The 19303-nt window shown below is 39.4% G+C and overlaps 1 protein-coding gene across 9 annotated transcripts in view; it reads left to right on the top strand.

The window, feature by feature from the left end:
- The window catches only part of CREB5 (cAMP responsive element binding protein 5), a 406577-nt gene that overhangs the window by 73013 nt on the left and 314261 nt on the right, over positions 1-19303 (top strand). For 7 of the 9 annotated variants that reach the window (XR_010406449.1, XM_064575114.1, XM_064575111.1 and 4 more), the window contains 2 exons: positions 3634-3727; positions 15717-15838. Coding sequence is in view for 6 of the 9 variants with exons in the window: in XM_064575114.1 (XP_064431184.1) it covers positions 3634-3727; positions 15717-15838 (216 nt within the window). In the remaining 3 variants the exon portion in view is untranslated. Of the gene's footprint in view, positions 1-3633; positions 3728-15716; positions 15839-19303 lie in introns of those variants that run through there. The other 2 variants (XM_064575116.1, XM_064575117.1) reach the window with 2 other exon arrangements.

Genomic DNA, 19303 nt, shown 5'->3' with positions numbered 1-19303 from the left:
GATGCTCTCCCACTCCATTTTATGTGTTGCTGTAAGCTGTCTTTTCTCCTTTTTGGAATCAGGCAGGGTATAAATAAATAATGCCACAGACGTGTGGTCACTGGTGTCAGACGCTGCTAGAGCTGGGACAGTGAGAGGCTGAGCAGAGGCTGTTGGGTTTGGCAGTTGGGTTCTGGCGGGTGACCTATGAGAGAGGAGTCCGGGTGGGGGCCAGGTTGGAAGGAATTAATGAGTGAGTGGGTGGTGAGGAAGTGGAGGTGGCCAGCATAGAGGACTCTTTCAAGAGCGCTAGGGAATGACTGGAAACAGAGTGATATAATGGTAGCCTGAGAAGGAAGCAGCCCGAGAGAGCTTCTTTTAAGTGAAAGGCTAGCTGGGTGGGATTTAGTCAAGGGCAAGGAGAAGTGAGCATGTTGGATTGAAGAACCACAACTGAAGCGCCAACCCCCAGAAGACAAGGGTGTGGAAGGTCCCATGAGGGAGAAGGGGGTGCTATTCCTCTGAGGCAGGAAGGAATGGAAGTAACACTATGAAGTTACACGCAAATTCTAAGGTAGAGACGGTAGTGAAGGCTGGGGGACGCATTTCTAATGACCTTGAATTCAGGGAAGGAGCAGGTCATTTCCTTGAGAAGGCTGAGTGGACTGGTTGGACAAAATGAGAATTGAGGATTTCTGTAGTTTCTTGGTTTTAAGGTAAAACTCCAAGCCTTTCCCCTCAACCCCTTACAAAGCTGCATGTAAAACTTGATGTTTTTATTTAAGGTGAAAGTGTTTCTTTTTCTTGACAAGTTGTTTTAAAAATATGTGCATCTTTCAATTGAAGAGGTATTAGAAATGAGGAAATGTAGCAGTTGCCTAGTGATTCCAAGGGTTTCCTGGTGGGTGTTAGCAAATCACAGTCGAATCTGTTGTTGTGATCATGGCATTTACCGTAGTAATGAGCCTGGAGACCTGCATCCAGAAGAAAGGATGGCTGGGGATTGGAAAGGGGAGTAAATGTGAGTTATCAGTGCTTGTGCTACATTGGCAGTGATGGAAGGATGTTTCCCCCTTTTCCCTCATGGAAACAAGCTCTGCTCTATTAGGAATGGTCTATAATACCTGGGAGGTTTTTTTGTGTTACAGATCCTTATACATTAGCTTTGTCCCAGAAGTGAAGAGAAACAAGCCTCCCTTGCTCTTTCTGAGCTCAGAGTCCATTGTTAATTTCACAGCTCCTTTGCCCTCGACATGAACATGCTTTGAGTTCCAGGGGCCTCTCTCAGCTGGGTATCTGTCATAGACTGTACATTTTGGTTATTTACAATTTGCTGCTCTTTTCCTGCTAAATTAAAAAGGCCCCATGATGTCCCATATTGTCTCTTTGGGGAGGTATTTATAGTTAACATGACATATTATGGAAATTATTGTTATTTAATGAGTAATCTGGATAATATTCTATTTTAGGCTATTATTTTATGGAACCAAAAAATGGCTTACAAATACGAAATGTAGGATACTACCATGTTGTTTTTTGATTATATATATATCCCACTAAAAATTATAATATGGATTTTAATGGAAAGACTAAGAAGTTTAACCTATCTCTAAACCACATATGGTAGGGTCCCGTATTTGATATAGTCATTATAAGGTATGATAAAGGTTCAAGAGAATAGATGAAGCTGCAGCAAAAAGTCTTTATAAATCAGACTTCTGTGTAGTTAGTACTCTGACATAATTGCTGTGCTTTGCAGATTCTATATGCTCCAATTTATATGATACAAATGACAAATAACTAGGCGATATTTATTCCCAAAACTACTTTCAGAATATTCCAAAGGGTTTAGCCCAGTGAATTCCCTCATTCACATGAACACAAATCTGTACCATTTGCAGAGAAGATTTCTACCACAGTATACAATGGTAATTGAAACTTATAATGACTATCTTGAGGAACTGGGAAGCTCTGAGAGACTATCTAAATTGTCAAAGATTCAGAAATGTTCAGCAGAGTTTATTGTCTTTTGTTATGTTTTCATTTGACCTTGATAAAGCAGATGCTCTGTTAAGTTCAGTTATTAAAACATACCAGCCTGAGTCAGGAGAGGCTAGGATCTACTGCAATAACAAATCACCCCAAAGCTTCAAGGGCTTAAAACAACAAAAGGCTTATTTCAATCGCCTAAGCATACATTTCTACATTTCTGTTGTAGCTTGGCAGGACCTTCTTCATAATCCTCTAGAATTCGAAAATCCTTCAAAGATTTAGGATAATTGAGGGGTCACTATTTCTAATACTGTGAATTGCCGTGTTAAAAGGAAGAGGGTCTTATACCAGGAATTAGTTGCTGGCATGTGAGTGACCTGTCACTTCCATTCATGACTCCTAGGGTAGAACTGGTCTCATGGCCCCACCCAACCACAAAAGGGCCAGGAAATCCAATCCCATTGTGTGACCAGAAGCGAGACAGCTGAAAACATTCGAGAGCTGCATTTTTAACAACTGTAATATCACTCTTTGAAAATGAAAAATAAAGTGTTGGTTTACTACATTGTACAGAGTATAGAATACTAAAAATGACTTGTCATGTCACTATAAATCATCTATACACTTATAAAAGATCACATAATGAGCACAGTGTGCAAGGTCTTCATAAACAGAAACATACTATACAAATGTCACATGCACATTTGTAGGTGTTTATGTCAAACAGTTAAGCATGACATGTAATTCTTTCCCAGTGTCTGACATGAATCAAAATTCTTTTCCTGCTTCATGCATTTTTCCTACTTTTGGTTAATCTCTAGATAACGTCTAGCATACTTATTATGCCTTAGACTATTTTCTACTATTTTGTAGTATACTATTTTCTACTATTATGTAGAACGGTAACTGTTAGATAAAAGTTCCAAATAGTTTTGCAAAACTCCAGTGCTACTTAGGTCTAAGTTCATTTTTCTATTTTGGACATGTTTTCCTCTCATATATAGGTAGAAATAAGAGAATTTACTTTGTTATGCTGTCACTGTTAGTTTCTTTGTGAACATACATGAGCATTCATTCAATCACTCTTAATCTTTGAAGGTATAGCATATTTCTATTATATAGATTACTTGAATACTTTCAGCATTGTTCCTTTACCTCTTTCTCATTTATTCTTTAACCAAACACAAATTTAAGGTCTTCCCTCAGATGCAAACCTCTAGTTCCTAAGGAAATATCTAATTGACTGATGGGTCTTCACAGTTGATTATATTCAAAGACTATTTAGGAAGTAGAGGCCTTTAAAGGAATTCCCAGGGAAGGTGTAGGGAGTCAGAGATGATGGCAGGCAAAGGTCTCCTATTTCTTATTACTGTTCAGCCAGATTTTACTGCAACCTATTAAACCCCTGGTAAACTATAAAGGAAATAATGATGCATATATTTGGGTGCAGTTCAAAGGACTATCTCAGCACATTTGCTTGCAAAAAATAATTTGGCATTTAACTTAGTATGCTTTCACACTTTTTCAGAACTGATTTTTTGTTTTGCCTGTCACATGTACAATGCTGAATACATCTTTTTCTCTGTGATGGCAAATATATATTATAAAACTGAATGGCTCCTCTCCCCTCTCCCCCCCCTTTTTTTTCTATTTGTCTGACAGCGCTTCCCAACAGAGGACCATCTGATGATTCATAGGCACAAGCATGAAATGACTTTGAAGTTTCCCTCAATAAAAACAGACAATATGTTATCAGGTAAGGAGCCATCAGGCAAAAAGGCTTTGGGTGAACGGATCAGCCGCATGGGAGATACTTGTTCTTACGATAGGATGATTTCCATTGGCATATTCTGTGACTTGAAGACGTATATTTCTAAGGTACAGCAGAGACTTAAAATAATGGTAGGCAGAAATGTAATCAGCTAATGTGGTGTTCACTCAAATAACCAAAGAGCTGTGATTTCTCATTTTCAGGAATGTAAAATATTTATTACTATGGAAGTTGGCTCCATATAAGTATTTTTAAAAATCACATGCCTGTAATCGCTCAAGCAAAACATCTTCATTCAGTACCTACTATGCTGTTCTGAGTACCACAGGAGATGCTAAGATTGGTATGATTCCTGTTCTTGAGGACACCACACTATAGTGTACATGTGAAAATGTAGCTAAACTAGAGGACTGTCTAAGATATGTTTCACATGAGTATTGTAAGGAAAATGCTAGATGGCTTTAGTAGAAGGAGCTCTCTCTCTCTCTCTCTCTCTCTCCCTCTCTCTCATGGAGGTGATTAGTGAAATTTTTTTAAAGAAACAGCACCTTCCTCCTAAGTGAGAGATTAAATGAGATGATAATGCATGGAACCATAGCCCTTGCTCAGCAGATGTGAGCAGAAATAAATAAACATCACAATTAATCCATCAAGTAATTGCCATTCCTTCCCATTTTGATAGGTGGTGCAGTGAATTAAAACAGAGGGCAGGGCCAGGAGTGGGGAAACTTGAACTCTAGTGTGGGCTCTCTGCCAGATGACCTTGAGCCATGTTAGTGAACCCTTTTGGGCCTCAGTTCCTTTTTCTGTAAAATGGGAATGATTTTGTCTGCCCAGTTTATTCCATGGGCTCATTGTAAGGATCCAGTGAAAGAATGTAAGTGAAAGTGTTTCCTAATCCCTGGCAGGGTAACTGAAGCCTGTCCTGTTACCCTTCTTAGGCTAGAAATATTTCACTGAAGCCACTGTCTCCTTGGCATCACGAGAGAGATAATACTCCCATAAACATGCTTTAAATGATATCAGAAGAGAAATGGACTGCCCTGGCAGGCCCGGCTCATATAATTTAGCATTTCTATGGCACTTAAATTTTACAAGTATTTCATTATTCCTATTATTAGTAAATCCTGTAAGAGTGTTGTCAGGCAGGTTATTATTACAACTCATATTTTACTGATAGAGAAGAAGGGGCCAAAGGAGACGGAGCAGCTTTCCCAGGCTGACCACATAGGGCAAAGATGAGGGTCCTTGATGCTGAGTGCTAGCCCCCCGACTTGCACGGCAGCTGCATTGTCAGGCTTCAGCAGTTGACAGGCACGATCTCATACTCCTGGGGACCGAGCCATCCACACGTCTTCACAAACCCGCCCGTGACTTGTTAATGGTGCAGATGTGTTGTGGCTTGGAAGAATCTCTAGTTCAAAGGCAGCCTCTTTCCTTGCCTCCCCCGCCACCCAGCACCTCTCTCTCAGCCTGTTCGTTTTGATTGAACTAGTTGGCTCTTCAGAAGTAGTTTTATCTTCCCTTAAGTCGAGAAAGAGAGATGCAGAAACTTCAATCTGTAAGAATTATAAAAGCCCAGAAGGGTTAGGAAGGATGGTCTGTTCTTTTGGTTTTATCATTTAGTTTGTTCTGTCATTTATTATACGCTGTAACTTCATAGTTAAACAATGAGCAGATATGTATGCAAGTAGCAGGGTTCCCAGTATTTCGATTTATAAGTTCGCCTTTTATTTTTCCCAAATCAAATTCCGAAAATAGGCTCCTTGGTGGTAGGAGAGTGGGAGGTGGGTGTTAAATGATGTGGAGATATTACTGCTTAGTGGTAAATACCAGGTAGTATCTTTCAGGGACACGGCTGGGATGGCCCTACAGGGAGCCCCATTCAAAGGTCTGAAAAAAAGGAATTCAGGATGCGTGAACACTTCTATATGTTGCCTATAAACAGGCTTTTGATTAAGCTCTTGCAGCTTTTCAGTTGTTCTCACCAGATTGTTGTTAGCTTGAGGCCCCTGCTGCCAATAATTGGCAGTGCCAGGTGGAAAGTTACTGAGAGGAAAGGCTCTCTAATTTTTATTATGTCAAACTTGGAATAAGAAAATGAAGGGAGAAATAAATATGAGGGAAAATAGCATGAATAAAATATTGGCGTATTTTCTTCTGCTTTCTCAGGGTTTGTGTTGAAGCTAGTATGAGGCCATTTCTTACTCCAAGTGAGATTAGGTGCTATGTTTTAAACTTACTATCCACTTCACATGCTTGCCGTGTCACAGAATTTTCTTGTTGGAACAGAAACTGAGCTATCCAGTTTAGCTCATTACTTTGCATTTAGGGGACTGAGGTCCACTATATGTCATAGGCCAGTGTTGTCCGCACTGCATTCTAATAGGCTGTCTGTTGGGTATTTTTGCTTTGTTGTTGTTGTTTTTTTTTTTCCCCAAGAAAGACTTAGATGTATTTATCTCAAACCTCATGTTAGTTTTAACATATTAGATTGTGATTGCAAATGTGACTGAAGTTTTACTTGTCTTATATCTTGATTTATTTAGATTTGAATTTATCAAAGACTCCAAAGTCTACTAAAATATCTGTTAGAATTTTATTTCTGAATGTACCTTAAGCTTATTTTGTGGCCTATCTTTAGGATGAATGATTTCCTACAGCTTGAGAGATAGTAACAGAAATAATAAAAATTGCATGAATTAAATCTGAAATCAGCACTCATCAGCAGGGCAAAAATCTTCAAGCCCCTCTTGGGCCACTTTTTTTTTTTTTTCAAGCAATATTCAATTACACAAAATTTAATTCCAGACGCACTGGAGTTTGACACATATTGTGAAGAGGAAATACGGTAGGTGTGTTCATTACTAATTTCAGGATATCTGGTTAACTTGTATTTTGGAAAATTACTTCGTCCTACATTAATTGCAAATATTACAGTCAGGGAAATTATTAAGATGCCAGAGATAGACTTTTCGAAGGTAAGTGTCCAAAGAGTTGTAAGATCTGAAATAATTTCCTAGCTTTGCCATAAAGTCCATTTTATTTAGACCAGGTACAATTTATAACTCAAAATGATCGTAAATGATCTTTGACATGCCATAAGGCAGAGTAGTAAAAGTGACAGTCATGATGTTTTAAGATGAGTCTGCTCTTATGGATAGACAGTAAAATAAAACCTCATTCCAAAGGGACAGTACTAATTGGGACATGAATGAGGTGGTGATGGTGGATTCTGAGGGCAAAGACTTCTAGCCCCTCCCACCTTGGTCCTTCCATTCTTATTTGGTCCTGGTGGTACATTTCCAGAGTCCCAATATGGTGATGGACTTGAGTCTTTCCCTTCAGCTGTTCTTGTTGTGATTGAAGATAATTTCATGGTGAGGGAAGTTGTGATATCAGAGGTTTTAGGTGCCAAGTTTGAAATGGGAACCCATTGAGGACAATATACTTTCACACACAGATTGCAAAATTATCAGCTATTATATGACAAAAGATCTGTTTGGTTTGAAAAGTATGATCAAATTTTAGTATTAGAGTTAAAGCGTGTGGTGTTTGGGTCTATTTTAATGGTATTATGGCTAGGTATTCAGGGATTCCCACATCTTGCCCTGTGAGAAATCCCCACCCCCACTTATTGACACACTTCCCAGTTTCTGTACAGGAAAAAAACAGAATGGGAATCAAAGTGCAGTTTTATTTATAGCCAGACAAGCAAATAATCCAAATGAGAAAAATGTGTGTGCGTGTATGTGTGTTGGGGGTGTATGGTGGAAATATTGACCTAGAAGATGATGAATTTTGCTTCATGAAAAGGAAGTGAGGTTCAAGAGTGTTGCGCACCTTTCCTCAAAAGGTAAAACCCAATCATCACCTCAGGTGGGAAGCCTGAGAAGGAGATGCATGAAACCATGCCTTCAGATGCCTAATAATTCACACCAGACATCACAGCCCGATTAATGCTGAAGGCAACTGGTGTGTGCTTGGAGGGAAATGAGGACAGGCACCAGCCGAGGTGTGGGAAGAGGGGCTGCAGTTGCCCCTCTTGACAACATAGTCCCTCAGAACCCAACTGTGTCCCTGGATTAAGTCTAGAATTAGGGATTTTCTCTAGTTCCAGGCTCTAAACCTAATTCTCGCCATGGAGAGAGCAAGAATGTTGTTCGATGGAGTAGAACCTTTTTTTTCAAGAGATTGATCATGATTAATCAGATAATCTCAGAACCCAGAGCCATTAGCTCATGGCTATTTGCTACAAACCTACTTAATAATCCATGGACATTCTATTTTTTGATTGTTTTATCATTTTTTATTTTTTTAGAGAGAGAGGGCAGGGAGGAGCAGAGGGAGAAGGAGAGAGCCCCTGACATAAGGCTTGATCTCACAACCTGAGATCATGACCTGAGCTGAAACTGAATTGGATACTTAACCAACTGAACCACCCAGATGCCCCTAATCTGTGGGCATTTTAAAGGGGAAGTCAGAGAAAAGGTGACATATCTCACTCCACATTATTTTTGGAATATATATATATATATATATATATATATATATATATATATATTCTGACTGAATAAGTAAATCTCTCTCTCTCTCTCTCACTCACACTCACACACACACACACACACACACACACACATATACAGGGACCATATTTACCTCCTCTTCCATTGATGGCGAAAGTATACAGTAACTTCTCACTATTGAAATTAGTCAGGTCTTTATGGAACAGAGGGTGGTGGAAATGGCATGCACCAGGGTGCAGCATGATAATAACAGTAGCTACCATTTATTGCCTTATCTTATGCCTATAATTGTGCCTCCTGTTTTATATACATTATGTCATTTAATCCTGGCCACTCTTTTCATATGAGGAAACAAGATCGTGAGGATAAACAGTTTGTCCAAAGCTCCTGTCTGTCTATAATTTTCAGCTCCATGTACTGAGATTTGGTCAGCTCCATGTACTGAGAACATGTCTTGGTGTTAGATTTATGTTTGGATATACATCTGTGAACTGTTTTTTCTTCTGTTACTGGCTTATTTCTTCAATAGTCATCAAATGGAGAAAATAGTCAAAAGTTTTCAGAAGGAGATTATACTGACACATTAGCATATAGAGGAACAAAGAGTGTGTTTGTTTATTTATTTATTTATTATTTATTTATTTATTTATTTATTTATTTTAAAGATTATATTTATTTATTTGACAGAGAGAGACACAGTGAGAGGGGACACAAACAGGGGGAGTGGGAGAGGGAGAAGCAGGCTTCCCACTGAGCAGGGAGCCCCATGTGGGGCTCGATCCCAGGACCCTGGGATCATGACTGAGCTGAAGGCAGACGCTTAACGACTGAGCCACCCAGGTGCCCCTATTTATTTATTTTAAAAGATTTTATTTGTCAGAGAGAAAGAGAGAGAGCAAGAGCGTGCACAAGCAGGGGGAGCGGCAGGCAGAAGCAGAAGCAGGCTCTCTGCTGAGGAGGGAGCCCGATGTGGGACGCTGGGATCATGACCTGAGCCACTTAACGGACTGAGCGACCCAGGTGCCCCAAAGAATGTTTTTAAATCAGATTTTTCCCTCCCTTGTGACAAGTGGCAATCGACATTTATAGGAATTGTCGACTTCTCATTCATTCAGGTTTCTAGCTGGTCAAGCAAAATTGAATTTTGAATAATTTACCTGAACACCTCAGAGGCCTTGATCTGCAGTACTTTTTGTATAGGAAAAGCTGGCTTTCAGTCTCTTTCATCTGGAGGCCAATCCTTTTTGACGAAGAGTGTAGACCTCAGGCAATTAGTGACTAAGTGGAAATGTGAAGCTTTAGCTTCCACAGTCCAGGGCAGGGCTTGATAAGAGACTCACCTTGGATCCCTTCTGTTCACCTAGCCTGCAGAGACATGATCTCAGTGTTCATAACCCTTTCCACCAGCTCAGCTCCTCTAATGTGAATTAAAATTGTGGCTTGATTGCTGTTGGAACACTCTGGCTAGGCCATGGCTGACAGTGACTATGGGTGGATTATTTACTTGGTTAATTTAAATCTGGATCTGTGTCTTCTGGAGCCATGTGTCATAGGAGATGCCCTTGTCAGAGCATTTTCTAGTTGACTCAAGGCCCTCCTAAGGGCATCTAGTCTGCCAGCTCTCCATCTTGACAGTAAGTGGATTCCAGAGTTCTGCCAGTGTGTCTCATCTCTCAGGGACCTCGATTACCCATGCCATGGGCAACTCTTAAGCATTCCACAACTATTGTTTAAAAACCTGGAGTTGCCTTGGTTTGTCCGATGGCAGCACTGCCTCTTGGGACAGATGCAGGGAAATAGTAACGTCAGTGTTATGGAGAGGACCCTATGGCTCCTTTGTGTATTCACATTCAATAAAAGACACATTTATTGTAAAGGAGCCTGTCTAAAATTCCATGGAATTCTGTCAGTTGTTACTGATTGTGGCTCTTATAAAGGATTATATATTTTAAAATTTGCTTAATGTAGACTCTCCTGATTAAGACTTTATTAAAATTCACACAGGGATAGGAACTAAGTAAGAGTATTTTCAAGAAAGCATTTGCTGAAAAATTCACAGGATAAATGTAACTATAAAAGGAATATTAAAATGTCTGAGAAAAATGCCTTTTCTGAGAACCCCAACTCTTACTAAAATAGATATGCTAATCCCAATACTTTTCTCTATAGATTTGAGCAGCATTCTTGAGGGATTCCATTAAGCTGCATTTTGTTGGTTGCATCTGAGTCATGCAAATAATAAAAATGCATTACCTTTAAAAAAAATACCCTATAATTAGAATGGTCACCAATTCAAACTGATCTGTCTTATAACTGGTATTGAATTAGTGGGGCTTTTATACTATTCTCAGTCACTGTCAGTTTAATACAAAATAATGTAAAATTACTTCTCATAGTCCTTTAGTGATACCATTGACAACATTAGACCAACTGGAAAGAAGATTTTACTTCGGAAGTTTGCATTCTTCTTCTCTGGTATATTATGGGAACTCTGCTTTTACTTTTTTTTTTTAATTGATGACTTGTTGCCTTGCCTTTTTATCATCGAGGAAAATGAAACATAGACAAACATGTAGCTCAAATGCAGCTCTGAAACCGAATAAGGTAGCAACCTATTATTAAATGTAGAGCAGACTAAACACTTTTTAAAAGAAGAATCAGGTTTCAGGCTTTAGCTTTGTGCTTGTCATTTAGACTTTGGAATAATCATACTTGCTGGGGCTGAAGCACTTGATGCTAGGCAGACTATGGACTCTAGTGAGTTTCTTTTTTTTTCCTCTAACAGTTGTAGCCCTATGCTTGTGGTCCTTCCCAGATGTAGTGGGGTGCAGGATTTCTGATCACATAGCTGAGGGGTGAATTTCTAAATCATAATGTCAAGCTTGTGGCACTCTTTCGGGTAGATATACAAATAGGGTCTCTGCATGGCAAGAGTCGTCTACCTAGCTATTTACAGAAGCAGCAATTCCATGAAAAGGTACTCCTTTTTTCAAGGCACAGACTCACCATTCCAGGAAGGGAGCCAGATATTGAAATACGACAAATTTTACAAGGGATTTTTTTAAATCCCTTTTGGTGCCAGTCTTGTCCAAGTGGTAAAGAAATCCTAAGGACATATAATATAGACAGGTAAAAGTGGCTAGGATGCCTTTCGTGCACGGGGCCCAGCTGCCTGGGTGTCCTGAGAAGCTGTTGTGCTCTTGGAAACTCCCTGGGAGAAAGCAGCCCGCGGGAGTTTATGTAGGGACAATTCAGATTTGCAAAGGTAATAACAACAAAGTACTTTCAACTCAAGTAAAGCCCAAACTCAAAAGTTACTAACTTTGAGTTTAGTTGAGATTTGGGGTTATTTCTTTCTTGCATTCAGATGGTCCTCACTCAAGTGGAAACACTGAAAGAAAGGTGAGGAGAAGTCCTCCAACGAGCATCTCCACTCTGAGTTCCCATTGGAGCCAGTTCCTGGAAGTCCTTGGAGTGCGGCCTGTTACTCCTGAACACACCTTAGATATTATCCACCAACGGAGCACCAGCCACTGTTATTCACGACATAGAAATTGCTGCTGCCGTAGCTGGTGCATGCCCTTGGTTCTAAAGAAGGTGTGGTTTATCAGAACTTTAATTTATGGCCATGGATATTACTCACCTACTTCAGGTCTAATTTCAGCTGGAATACTTACTTGACAAAGCATTCGTGTGGCTGAGAAACTGACTCTTTTATTTAAGCTGCTGATAGATTTAGCTGTCCCCTTTTTGAAGATTTGCACATTTCCTGGCTTACTTGGAACTGGTACCATGTGGGATCAAAGACAGCTAGAGACCTTGTATTAATTCTATAAATGTTAAAATAAAAGTTAAGCTCCATTTTCTGGTTCCTGTTGTAACTGGAAAGAATAGCTCATTCACAAGAAGAAAATGAATTAAAAATTAGGAACAGCATGCCTTATCTCTTCCAAATGTGGATATAGATATCGGTTTTGCTTTTCCCTCATTATATCACACAGCAAAGAAAGTCACATTTCATAACAACGCTGTGACCTCCTCCATCCGGGTCTTCTGCTCTAGAGATAGGAAGGAACCAACTCTCTTTAGGGCCCATGGCTCCCCTTGCTTCATACCTTTTGTTTCCCTGTTGCTGCAGAGAGGCTCATGGTGGTGGAGGTTTGCCTGTACTATCCCTATGCCGTGTCCCTTCCACCTCCTTTGCTGATGTACGTGTGTATATGTGTGCATGCTGGAATCCAGGGATGATTTTGCTGAGGGAAGACAGAAGACATTTCTCAACTTTCTTGGGGCTTGGCCTCCAAATGCCAGTCTGAATTCAGTTTGATGGCCCATCTCATGACCTCATCTCAGAGTTCAGGAGTCATATGGATCCCGCTAGGATGACTGTTCTCTCTACCTGGAATCATGGCCCTCAACTTGTAAATCTCCAATAGAGAAATACAGAGGAACAGAAGAAAAATTAAAACCTGGCAAACTAAATTCCTATTGATGACGAATGATCTAATACTTAAGTTCTGTCCTGTGTTGTTTTCTCAGGTTTTTTTTTTTTTTTTAAAGATTTTATTTATTTATTTGACAGAGACAGAGATAGTGAGAGCAGGAACACAAGTAGGGGGAGTGGGAGAGGGAGAAGCAGGCAGGCTTCCTGCTGAGCAGGGAGCCAGATGTGGGGCTTGATCCCAGGACCCTGGGATCATGACCTGAGCCGAAGGCAGACGCTTAACAACTGAGCCACCCAGGCACCCCTGTTTTCTCAGGTTTTTTGCTCACAAAATGGCCTGCAAGATAGTAGAAGGTCTGTAGGATTGTAACATGGTTCTATTATAGGAGGGATCTAAGTGATTCCAAGATACTTTAAAAGAACCAGGGATGGTTAGGATTGTCAATTACCGATACAGTTATGTGACTCAGTTTCTAAATGGGGCCTGGGGTGAGTTTTAGTTTCCTCGTAAGTAGAAGGGGGAAATGATTTTTTTACCAAATGTTAGTGTAAAAATTAATGAGATAGCGCATCATACAAAGCACTTAGCACTATCCCTGACAATAAGCACCCAATAAATGGAAGAATATGTACACACACACACACACACACACATCTTTATTTCCACTGTCAGGTCTTGTCTATTTACAGCTTCTGTTCAGGAAACTTCTTTATCTGTCTATCTGGCCTTTACTTCTGGCCTAATTTCTGGTGTCTAGCCAGCTGTTCCAGATGTTGCTATTAAGCTGTCCTTTAAATGGTCATGTTTCTTTGACCTACTGACAGTGACTTTTGAAGAGAACCCATTACGATGGTGATTTTAGGATTCACAGAACCATATAACTTTAGAACTTTATTTGAAAGATGAGGAATATGAGGTCCAGAGAATGTAGGTAATTTCCCCCAAATCACACAGTTCTCAAGTCTAGATTTCTGGGTTGTCAGCATTGTCTTTTACGTACGTAAGAGTCCTTCAGACCCAGAGGAGAGTCTGGGCAAAGCACAGGATTTAGATTGAGAAGGGGTTATATTTGAACATAAAAGAGGACTTAATAGTGATAAAATATTTGCAAATTGTGACCTTATGCAAGGTGCTTATCTCTCCATTTCTAAAATAATGTGCACCTACTTGCCTCGTAGGATCTTGTGAGATCTAGATTCTAGACAGTGTAGGTGAAAATATTTGTAAGCTGCAAAATGCTTGTAAATACTAATTTTTTCTTTTATAAGCATATGACACACTACATATACGTATATATGTATATATACATATACGTGTTATATGTGTATCGGGACATAGGTGTATATGTGTGAATCTTAATAAATTAATGTGCTAATAAAACCATTTTCAATCAAACCCAACTTTTGCATGGCTTTTATCTGTAATGTCCATTTATGACCATCTGCGGTAGGCTCTCTGTATGCTTCAAAAGAGAGCTCAGTATCTTGGAGGTTGGGCTAAAAATGGGAAAGAATGCAGAAGGGGATTTTTGCTGCCTTGAAATCCAGGTCAACCAGCTGGGTGCTTAACAGGTAGAAAAGCCCCTTGCCATAGGGCATCAGGAGACCTTGCCCTAGAAGGGCTGAATATATGGGGATATCAAGCTGTTTTCAGCTTCATGAATATTAAGCTATTTCTTTGAATCTCAATGGATGATTTACTGGGATTAACTGCTCTCTGTATGAATTAGGAAAGTAAATACAATTCTAATTTCTTGTCATACAGGAATTTATAAAGAGCATGCAGGAATGGCACATTCATTTCAACTTGAGGGCACTCTTCAGTTGCTTGGTGGTGAGCTGTTCGAGAACTAAGCAGAAAGAGATTTGGGGACTGAGTGTGGGTCAAGATAGCCAAGTGCCATCATCATTCTAGTAGTGTGTGTGCTGTCGGCTTAGGTGGGAACAATACATGTGCATATTGAAAATGGTAGCAGGGCCTTAGTTATAATCCTGGTGTCATCACATCTACCTGGGAGACCTTGAACAAGACTCTGAATCACCCAGGACTTTCATTTTCCTCATTTACAAAATAATTAGCATGGCCATCTTCTGTTTCTGAGAAAGGGACAGTGTACGGTTTTATTCATGTCAACTCCAGGACATCTTTACCAGGGAAGATGACTGTCCTTAGTGGTTACAAAGGTATAATTCTACCCTGTTTACCTTTTAGGCTCTTGTGAGATCTAGATTATAGAGAATGCGTGTGAAACCGTTGTGTAAACTGCAAAGGCTACATAAATATTAAGCCACAAATAGTGGCTTCAGATCCTCAAGTTTCCTAAGTAGTATGCTTGCTAGACAGTCAACAATATGAAAGAAATTCTATTCCTTTTAAAGAGTTTTCTCAGAACATTCCTTTGGCTATAGCAAAGGAAAATAAAATTAATAATTATATTTTTAATGGATGGAAGCTGAATGTGTTTGACTTGGAAACTTTCATCATCCTCTGTGACTCTCAAAATGAGAGAGAGAATTGCTGTATTTTCCTTTTCCATTAAGAGAAAGGAATTAATGTGCTTGTTTGTTTCTTTTTGTTTGATATAAACATTTATAAAACCTTTTTTTTCCTCCCAGCCCCCTGAAATCAAGCTGAACATTGGCTCAGCAGATTTTATTTGGCCTGATTTTAGCTAAATCATTCTTTTTTCCTGTTTAAGAGAGAAAAAAAAGTCATTCCACACATTGCGATATATATTCAAGTGATGGGGACCCCAGAAAGTTGACAGGGGGAAGTTTAGAAAACCCTCACATATGCAGCCCGCTACACATTGTATTCCTCCTGTGAGATTTGTGGTTTTATTTTCTTCCATATTGTCATCTTATTTAAAAGGGTGGAAGATTATGGATGACCAGTTGGCATCTTAATCAAGGTGAGGGGAGAGTATTCGTGAATTGAGCTCATGCTTGCCCCTGGCTTTTGAGGAAAAGAACCCATGTATGATCACTCGGTCTCTGTTTTCAGATCAGACTCCGACCCCAACGAGATTCCTGAAGAACTGTGAGGAAGTGGGGCTCTTCAATGAGCTGGACTGCTCCCTCGAGCATGAGTTCAGGAAGGCTCAGGAGGAGGAGAGCAGCAAGCGGGTAGGTTTGCTTGAATGGACTCCTTGGCAGGTTCCTCCCCTAAGCCCCGTGAGAATCTTCTGTATGGGAACTTTGTTGGCACTACAGATTGTGCGGATGTGGCCCTAAAACAGCATTTTATCCATTTGCAAGTATTTGTCTATTTTTTTTTTTTTTTTTTTAAAAAGGATGAATCCCTGATTGTGGTAGAATCCATCGTGGCAGAAACAGACATCTGAAATAGGAAATTCAAGCAAAAAAAAAAAAACAACCCAAAACAAAACACCTGATTCTTGAACCTTGAGTTGGATAACTCACAGACTCTTTGTATTCAAAACTAGTTGTTTTACTTTGCTAAATATTTAGTAGGAAGCCTTACATGGGTGTTGCATGCAGAAGACAAGAGTCAAAGAATAATTGTAGCAGTAGGAGAGGGGGTTTCATCTGATTTTGTCCCAGGTTCTCACTGTCCTATTTCCATAATCTTCCCGGTAGACCTCCGCCAGTTTCAGTTACTTCCCATTCGTATTATTGAACATCTGTTATTGTTGAGACAAATGGTTTAAATATACGTGTGGATTATTTGTTCTTACAAATGTAGAAAATCCACTTTATGCATGCCTCCAGAATATATTCAGTTTCTCGTAATGTTATGCTTGCATTTTAAAAATCACTTTGCAAGATTAAGGAAAGGAAACCGGGTCACAAGTAAATGTGATAATGAAGCTCTTTAACATTTTTTCCATTGTTACGATAGAGCATTATTGAATGCTCACAATGTACCAAACAACAAATTAGACACATTCCATGATCAGAGACTTAAAATGTGGAAATGGGTTGAAAGGAAGGGCTGGCTAGGTTGTAATGGATTCTGAAGGTCCAGCTGTTCCATCCGGAGAAGATATTGTAAAGGCTCTGATATTTCAAAACCTTCGAATTCTCCTCTACGTGAAATTATAATAATCCCCCTCCACCAGATTTTTCATGTCACATTCTCACATTAAAACAGTCAAGGGCTTGCACTGAGTCTGTGCTGCTTTTGGAAAAATCATCATAATTGGTGGAGGATACAAGAGAGGTATAAAATCTCAATCAGCTCATTTTATTTATGTATAATTAATTTACACAACCACTTTCCCCACCCCTCAAGTGACATGAAAGGCTTTCTGCCCCCCACTTTTAAAATGAATACTTTTTTAGCACTTATTTGCCAGGCACTGTTCTGAGCACTTAAAAATTTAACTCAAAAAAAAAAAAAAAAAAAGAAGGCGTACATTCTATATTTCACTGCAATAGAAACATATTTTTTCAAAAATGAGAATTACAAGGGTGAAGAAGAACCAAAACGTCTAGTAAATTTCCTCTGTTTGAATTCTACATTTAGCTCTCTTGGTAAATGTGGCATTTGTGAAAAAACTGAAGGATTATAAGTTCGTTCATTCCTCAAGATAGTCAAGGTTGGTTTCTTAGATTAAACTGAACTGTAAGAAAGGTGTATGCTAGTTCCTATTGGTTTATATTATCTTCATTTCTGAGAGATGGTTTTAACTGAAGTATGTGTCCTTAATTTTCCTACAGACATTTACCGAGGACAGCTTTAGGAAGCCCTATGGTAAGGGTGTGGTTTTAGATGTTCTCCTTTACGTAGTACTCATGACTCCTATATGAAGCCCCATGGGAGGAAATTCTTGCAGATCTGAATTCCAGGAAATTGTTTGCTTCCCCTAAGGAACTGAAATATTTTCTCCGTGTGGACAGGAGAATCATGTAACTGGTTCTGTTTCTCTTTTCGCTTTGACTGCTCGGTTAACAGAAAGCCAAGTTTACTGCTTAACTTTGAGAACTTTTTAGAACACTGTGATGAACATATTTTACTTCCCTCCAGACTAGACTTTCAGTTCTAGTTTATATTTCCTCTGGTCCTGATTTTTTTAATTTAAAAAACATTTTTATGCTATACATTTTTTTTTCTGAATTACTTTTGAGTCCTTGTGGGTTGAGAAAGAGTACAAATAAACTTTATAAATTAAAATAATCAGGCAAGCAACTTTGAAAAAAAGGACAATTGCAGTTATAGAAATGCATATTTTAAATACATATTTAAAATATTTTTAAAAAGTGTCTTTGAATCTTGCTTTTGTTTTTTAATTTATTTTTTTAATTTAAATTTTAGTTAATATACAGTGCAATATTGGTTTCTGAAGTAGAATTCAGTGATTTATAACTTACATACAACACCCAGTGCTCATTACAAGTTCCCTCCTTAATACCCATCACCCATCTAGCCCATCCCCCACCCTCCTCCCTCCATCAACCCTCAGCCTGTTCTCCATCATTGAGAGTCTCTTACGGTTTGTTTCCCTCTCTCCCTTTTTTCTTTTCCCCCTTTCCATATATTCATCTCTTTTCTTTCTTAAATTCCACATATAAGTGAGGTCATATTGTATTTGTCTCTCTCTGACTGATTTATTTCACTTAGCATAATACTCTAGTTCCATCCATGTTGTTGCCAATGGCAAAATTTCATTCTTTTTGATGGCTGAGTGATACTCCATAAGATACATAAAATACATTTATGTAATATATAAATTTTATATAAATATATTTATATATATATATATAGACACACATACCACATCTTTATCCATTCATCAGTTGATGGACATTTGGGCTCTCTCCATAGTTTGGCTATTGTTGATAATGCTGCTATAAACATTAGGGTACACGTACCCCTTCGAATCTATATTTTTGTATCCTGTGGGTAAATACCTAGTAGTGCAATTGCTGGATTGTAGGGTAGTTCTATTTTTAACTTTTTAGGAACCTCCATACTGTTCTCCAGAGTGGCTGTACCAGCTTGCATTCCCACCAACTGTGCAAGAGGGTTCCCCTTTCTCCACATCCTCGCCAACACGTTGTTTCTTGTGTTGTTGTTAATTTTAGCCTGAATGCTGCTTTTAGCCATGTGCTAGTTTTGTGATGGGTATTCGGGTGGGGAATCCTATAGCCAGCTTCCCTCGTGGTTTTGGGTTTGGCGTCTCAGGAGATCACCTTCTCAAACTCCAACTTTACTTGCACGCACTGAAAGCTGGACAGCATTCAGGCTGTTGAGGTATCCTCTTCCCTTGCCTCTTTTTTTTTAAAGATTTTATTTATTTATTTGACAGAGAGAGACACAGCGAGAGAGGGAACACAAGCAGGGGGAGTGGGAGAGGGAGAAGCAGGCTTCCCGCGGAGCAGGGAGCCCGATGTGGGGCTTGATCCCAGGACCCTGGGATCATGACCTGAACTGAAGGCAGACACTTAACGACTGAGCTACCCAGGCACCTCCTCCCTTGCCTCTTTTAAACCAGAGCAGCCAAATCCAGCCTTGGGTGGCCATAGCTTCTTGAGACCTAATGCACGATGACTTCTCCAGAGGCCAGATGGGCTGTGTTGGTGGCTTCTGCCTAGCATTTCTTTGGAAGCCACAAATGGGTAAATTAA

This window comes from Mirounga angustirostris, unplaced genomic scaffold (assembly GCF_029215605.1).
Source record: "Mirounga angustirostris isolate CCGP_5_RB_7025 unplaced genomic scaffold, mMirAng1.0.hap1 SCAF_12, whole genome shotgun sequence".
NCBI lineage: Eukaryota > Metazoa > Chordata > Mammalia > Carnivora > Phocidae > Mirounga > Mirounga angustirostris.
Note: the sequence above shows the minus strand (reverse complement) of the source record. Positions and strands in the feature narration are given on the sequence as shown.